At 41.8% G+C, this 7,178-nt stretch overlaps 1 protein-coding gene across 3 annotated transcripts in view; it reads right to left on the reverse strand.

The window, feature by feature from the left end:
• PDGFRA (platelet derived growth factor receptor alpha) overlaps positions 1 to 3,451 on the reverse strand; it is a 34,700-nt gene extending 31,249 nt beyond the window's left edge. Inside the window, exon 1 of one of the 3 annotated variants that reach the window (XM_040418857.1) lies at positions 3,321 to 3,451. Coding sequence is in view for 1 of the 3 variants with exons in the window: in XM_040418856.1 (XP_040274790.1) it covers positions 2,550 to 2,597 (48 nt within the window). In the remaining 2 variants the exon portion in view is untranslated. Of the gene's footprint in view, positions 1 to 2,549; positions 3,287 to 3,320 lie in introns of those variants that run through there. The other 2 variants (XM_040418858.1, XM_040418856.1) reach the window with 2 other exon arrangements.
• Between the last annotated feature and the right edge of the window lie 3,727 nt (positions 3,452 to 7,178).

Genomic DNA, 7,178 nt, shown 5'->3' on the forward strand with positions numbered 1-7,178 from the left:
CCATATGTTGCGAATAAATCTAAGCATGGAAATAAAAATATAAATATTGACATAAAAAAAACTAAAATGTAATGTAAAAATGTGTACTATAAAACATAATAGAATACATCTGTAAACAAAATATTTAAAATGTATAAATATATCTCCATATTAAAAAATATATTTCTTAATACGAGTAATAAATACAAAAAAAAAGTAATATGTTATGATAGCAGATGAAGAAACAACGAAAAGACATTCTACGTGACTGCGCCTTATACACAGACCGAGTAACCGTTCTGACCACTAGGTGGCAGTATAACCCTGTGTAATTGACTTACAGCAGGGTGTAAAAGTTTGCGCACAGTTCTCTCCAGGGAACTTTTGTGCTCTGGCTCCAGCGTTATCCAGCACATCCGCCAGGCACCACCCTGACTTATAGCTGTGCCTCTCTTTATCATGGTGTCAAGCTGCCCACACAACTGTTGGGTAATTTGTTTTTCTTTTCTTTTTTTTTTTCTTTTTTACTACTGTATATATCCACTGAAGCCAAAATGTCCATCACTATCCCTTATTTCATTTAATTGTACTAATCACCCAACAAATTACAAAAAAAATAATAATAAAATGGAAAAAAAACCTTGAGCTTGAAAAATTAAGAAAATGCAATAAAAAGTTTTTACACCCTACTCTGTTAAATTTCCTGGTGACCACCATCACCCTGTACTATAAACAGAGCCATCACCAACCCCCTTTTCGGGAGACCCCAGTCCTAGTGAATACAGCTCCCACCCCCTCTGTAGTGTGCCACATCTGGAAGAAGGGGGAGTAAATTGCGCCCTCTCCTAATCTTTTCCATACCACAGATCTGGCGTCTCCCTCTAGATCAGTCTGTTGCAATCTCCAGAGACAACTTTGATGCCATCCATTCGTTTACATAAAGTAGACAAAGTTCTCATCTGCACTTACATGATGTACCCCGAATAGTTTACCAGGTGGTAAACTGATCATTGATCCTATGGATGATGGCACCAACTCAGGGTCATTATTGGTGTTGACCAAAGGAATACTATTTTATGCAGATGAAATTCAGCAATATTCAGCATAATCATATACATGCGTTTTGTTCCTCTATTTTAAATGGTTGGAACACAAGGACCCAATCTAAAAATCAACTTCAGTCTTCCTCTCCCCGCCAAAAAAGGTTACCCAGTTAATTCTGCTACTGGTTGCGCCAGTTTCTTGCATTCATCCCATCTTGCCAGCTTGCTGCCTAGGATCCCACATCAGTCAATAACTGTGTCTTAATACAATCTCCTACAACAATCATAGTGACTACTAATCAATTCATCATCCCATCCCCAACTTCTGGGCACAATACACATATCCAGATGTAGCAGAGTTAAATTTGTTGCATGATAATGCTCTCACTTATGCAGTAGATATCTAGATGCAACTACAGGTAAGGTGTTACATTAAGTTCAACTTGAACCACTGACAAACTCATTTCTGTACATCTGTATACAGATATATATGTGACTTTTCTATAATAAGATTTGCACAGGCCAGAGTGGGGTAATATATAGATCTGGAGAGAGAGATGTGAATGGATGCAAAGTCCTTCTCCTCACATAGTCCGATAACATATCTCATCTGCAGACAGATGTTCTATGTCTTGCAAAAAAAACCTTACATAGAACTCAGCAAGGCTCCTAAAATGTTCTTATCTTATCTATCCCACTTCTTTGTGAGTAATGCAATGGGCATGATTGCTCTAGATTAGCCTGGGAATAGATGCAGGTAATAGGAGTCACTACAGTGATGACAACATGACATCTAAGGACTTTTCTTCCAGGGAAAGTTTTGGGAAGAAACATCATTTACAGACCACCAAAGACTCCTCATTGTTATTGATTGAATATTCTGATCTCTATTTTCTCTACAAGATCATTATTCCAGTTCTTTCAACTTTCCATAAGGATCTTAGCTCTAGGGGACTTCTCATAAAATATCACAGTCAATTTAGTAATGTTACTTGGATGCTTAGCTACAGAAGGAACATCCAACAATGTTCTACAGCGCGCACACCAGCCAACTAGCCTGGCCCATTTGTTCCTGCAAAGGGTTCCTGCCAAACCGAGCACAAATGTGGAAGCCTAATTCATGGTAGAACTTCTCCACAGATCAACCACTACTTCATTACTGAACACTTGTAGACAGTCATTGCCACCATCTCATAGCACTGATAATCCTGAGGACAAGAGAACATAGCAAACAAGGGTTGGTTGGTGGTGCCAACAGAGGAAAAGAGGAGGAAAAAAGGAGGTTGTAGATATTTCATACCTCCCATGGGCTCTTTAAATACCATGTAGAGACCAGTTGACTCCTTTCATTTCCACCAGTTATCAGAAAGCAATAGACATGACAAGGAGATGCAAACATATGGTGGTAGACGATGTACAAGCGTATAGACTCAGGTTGTCCAAGTCAAAGAGGAAAAGTCATGGGGAGGGAAACTGGGCACATTGCAAGGAATATAAGTCTACAGTGTGACATAATGGAAGTCTTACCTTAAGTCTTAGGTGGATTTTCTCATTGCACACCCAAGAACCCCACATTGCTGATTTTCCCCTACTAGTTGGTGCTATCCCTGATGTATTACTCCTATGAGATCATAAAAAAAAAAAGTTGGAGACAATCCTCAAATCTTGGGAGAAAAAAAGTTCCAATCCAGCTCCGAATTCCAGAAATCCAGGTTCCAAAAACTAGGCAGGAAGCCTTCCCTGCACAATGTGATTGTCATTAGCGCAATTCGCTTATGCCCCGATGTTCATGCAAGCCTTAAAGAAAAACCATCCACAGGACCCCCAGGCAGATGTAGTCCTTCCTGAGACCTTCAGCAGCATGAAATAATCTGCTTAGCTCCAGCAAAGCAATTGCTCTTTGTACATCCAGAGGATCCACACAGGAAACGTATTCTTCTTGAGGAGCCTTGCAAAGTAGACCTTCAGTAGACATCTCCTCAACATCAGCCATCATCCATCCCAACTGGATCCAAAATGATATGCTGCCAAAATCTTTCTGCCTTTTCTTTTGTACTTACTATTGGATTGCAGTGAGCTAGGAGGTTAACCCATTGCCCTACCTGATGCTTTCAGAACCTCAGAATCCTAACAAACATAATATATGTAGCTGTAAATCAAATCTAATGGTCCATACCTACCAGCCTCTGATATTATGTACTCATGCCTTGCAAGTATCTGACTACATATGAGAAAAAAGTTTTCATGCAAACTGCATGATCAGAACATGGGTGCACACTGATAGAAGTGCTGCCTTACCTTTCCAGTATATGCTATCTGTCAATATGAAATCTACTGGGCATGAAATGAGTATAATCCAGAGAATCCTGTGGATCACCCTCCTTCTAGATTGCACTGTAATAAACTGGAGCTCAGAGTCCTGTAATTGATCCAGGGCTATAGCCCATCCTTCCAAAAGAAAACTAATCCTGAGAGATGTCAGAAAAGCAAGCCCTCCTCTTTACACAAAAGTCTACTCCCCCTGCAGACTAGCTGACTTTCCTATACACAAACACATCCCCTTGCTATAAACAAGCCCTATGTGGATTGAGGGTCTTCACCATAAACAATGGGGGGGCTGCATTCACAGGTCACACAAAGAGTTAAACTAATTAGCTCCTTACTTTTGCAGACTTTGATCATCATTTACAGTAAAAACATACTGAAATAATCTCCACAGTAAACATATTAGTTACACTGATTAGAACTGCACTGTCCTATCTATGAATTATATAGAAGTTATTACAATTCCAGTTACTAAAAGAACAACATTGAGAGCTGCTGCCTTGAGCATAATTCCATCTACATCCGAAATTGGAAGGAAAATCCACATTTCCTGTTTTCATAGGCAGGGGGCGCTGTTGCTCCAAACTTCTAAAAGAAGTGCAAGGAGAATGGGGATAATTGCAACCATGTGTTTGAAAAAATGACTCAAGTTTGGAGAGCCAAATTATAATGCATGCATTTGGATATAACCTGTAAGTAATAAAAATGGTTCAGAGCCATGGCTGTGCTCTGTGAATAATAACACACATGGTGGTGGATCGCTGCATTTGATGCATGCATATATGGGGGCTTTTATTTATTTTGTGGACTATGCAAATTTTTCAAAATTCACAGAGAATAAAATTGTTGTAATGCTCCAGTATACAGTAAAATATATATATATATATATATATATATATATATATATATATATACACACAGAGGTATGTTTATTTGTTATATCGGTTTTCTAGGTGGTTCGCATATAGCCTGCAGCTTTTTATTCTCTCCCCTAATATATCTTCAGCTTGGGTGACTGCAGAGACACACTATTGCTTCCATATGCTTTTTCAGGAAATCATTGGAGGCTAATGTATGAGTGCATTTCACTTTGGAATGCTAACAGGATACCGTACTGCTCCTAAACAACGTGCATGAGCGTGGCATTGCTGCTCGTGAAAATGGCGTATTACTGCATACAGATGTAGCCCTTCTCATTGTCTTACAAGTACATCGTTCTCTTAATTATTGCAGTAGCTCAGTAAGTTTAAGTGCAGAAAACCACAGTGAGGGTACATTTACACGTTGCTTTTGGCTGACGTTTTTCTGTACTTCGTTTTGTTTTGTGGTGTTTTTTACGGAAAGAAAAACGTCAGCTTCAGATGTTAGCTGGAGGTCTATAGGAAATGTGAAGCACAGAATACACAGGGATTTTTCTGGCTTCTTCCATAAGTGCAGCATGCTGTAGCCCTTTTTTCGGGTGTTTTGACATCTTCTCTACAGGGGAAAAATACCATAAAAACTAGTGGTCAAGCATGTTACTTGCAACGAACGGCTGAAAAACTGTCACGAGAACTGCAAAAAAACCAAAACGGATATGCCTAAAGAAGAAGACATGCAGGTATTCCAGCATGTTTACAGCACCAAAAAAGGCCAGAGCAAAGTTGTGTGTAGGGGCCCTTAGGTTCTGCACCCAAAACCACGGTTTCTAAGGGTACAACCACATGGAGCAGCCGTGATATGGTCGGGTGGCAGCCGTGTTGCAGTCAAGAACCACACAGCCAATTAGCCGCAGCTGCCTTTCATTTAGCAAAAGAAGACCGCACTGTATAGTCGGTTATAGTCGGTCTTCATTGTTAATGGCCGTGTGGCACCTTCATTACCACGCGGCCATTACTAATGAAGATCGACTATACAGTGCGGTCTTCGTTACAAGGTCTCATGCACACGGCCGTTGATTGGCAGTTCCGTGTATTAGGGATCGCAATTTGCGGTCCCCAAATGCACTGGCATCATCTGTGCGGATTCCGCAGATGGATCCAGACCCATTCAACTTGAATGGGTCCGTGATCTGTTCACACCACAAAAAATTAGAACATGTTCTGTTTTTTTGCGGCGCAGAGGGACGGAGAGAAACCCCACGGAAGTGCTCTGTAGTGCTTCTGTGGGGTCCCGTGCCTCCGTTCGGCACCAACCTTCCAGATTGTGGAACCATTCAAGTGAATGGGTCCGCATCCGTGATGTGGAATGCACACGGCCAGTGCCCGCATGCGGGCCACAATACTGGAATGGCCGGACAACGGCGTTGTGCATGAGCACTAACTGAAAGGCAGCTGCAGCTAATTGGCCACATGGTTATTGACCACAACATGGCCACTACCCGACCGTATCATGGCCGCTCCGTGTGGCTGTACCCTAACAGTGGTTTTTGGTGCAGATTTTATTCTCTTTACTGGTGCTGTACCATGCTGTGGTTTTTCTGCACGAGAATCGTCAGGGTTATTATTTTTTTTTTGCCTTGCTTGGCTTGTAAAAATCACAAGGAAATTCTGGTGTTTTTTTAGAGGTGCCATTTTTTTTTTAGCCACACATTGGTTTTCTTGGTGTTTTTTTTAGTTGTCAAAAATGTCAAACCTGGAGCATGTTGTAATTAAAAAAGAAAAACCGTAACAACGACCCAAACAATATTTCCCACAGACTTCCATGCAACTTCAGGAGCTGGTGGTTTTTTGTTTCCACAAACAGTTGTGCCAGATGACCAACTCAGCTCTGAATGTGATCTGCACCATGTATATGTTAGGACAGGGATCAGCAACCTTCGGCCCTCCAGGTGCTGTGAAACTACAACTCCCAATATGCACACTTAGGCCTCATGCACACGGCCGTCGTTTTGGTCCGCATCCGAGCCGCAGTTTTGGCGGCTAGGATGCTGACCCATTCACTTCAATGGGCTGTCCGCATCCGTTGCTCCGTTCCGTGGTCCGCCAAAAAAATATAACCTGTCCTATTCTTGCCCACATTTTGCGGACAAGAATAGGCAGTTATATTAATGGCTGTCCGTGCCGTTCCGCAAATTGCGGACCGCACACGGACGCCACCCGTGTTTTGCAGATTCGGGATTTGCGGACCGCAAAACACTCAACGGTCGTGTGCATGAGGCCTTACAGAAGTGAAAGGAGGATTCTAGGAGTTGTAGTTTCAGAACAGCTGGAGTGCCGGAGGTTGCTCATCCCTGTGTTAGGATATTGTGATCCTATGTGCTAATGCCGGTGTCACCATGCATGGTTGTGGAGTAGAGGGACTGGGACTTTAGTGATTTTGTCATCTTTTATCTCAGTCCATTAGTTTCCAGTGGGATGAACTAGAGGCTTGTCAGGGATGGGATCCAGCGCAGGGATTCCCTTAGTATTTCCCTATATGAATGGTTGACTAACTATAGTGGATACTCTTCCTTGCAGATTTGATTGGTTCAGTACAAAGATGAACTTTTGTCTTATGTGACATTATATAATGTATAGTCTTGTAGACAAGGCCAGGTTCAGCTGTACATGGAGCTTTAGGTGATAGGGCACAATGAGCCCCCAGCCTCCAATTCCCCGTGATTGACAGGCACAAAGCATATTTACCCAGATCAGCCAAAGCCTAGCATCGAGCAACTCGGTTTGCTTGGTGTTGATACCTGTTTTGCTTGTGGATCTCTTGGCAATTTAATGAGGGAGTTGGTATTTTAAGAGATATCTCTATAAAGGGGTTGTCCTGTCTCAGCATGATACTGGACAACTCTGCAGGGGAATTGTCTAGAAAGGAAACAAAATGGAGCAGTACTTATGTAGTAGGTTTAGCGCCAGCACA

The sequence above is a fragment of the Bufo bufo genome, chromosome 2, assembly GCF_905171765.1.
Source record: "Bufo bufo chromosome 2, aBufBuf1.1, whole genome shotgun sequence".
Classification (NCBI taxonomy): Eukaryota; Metazoa; Chordata; class Amphibia; order Anura; family Bufonidae; genus Bufo; species Bufo bufo.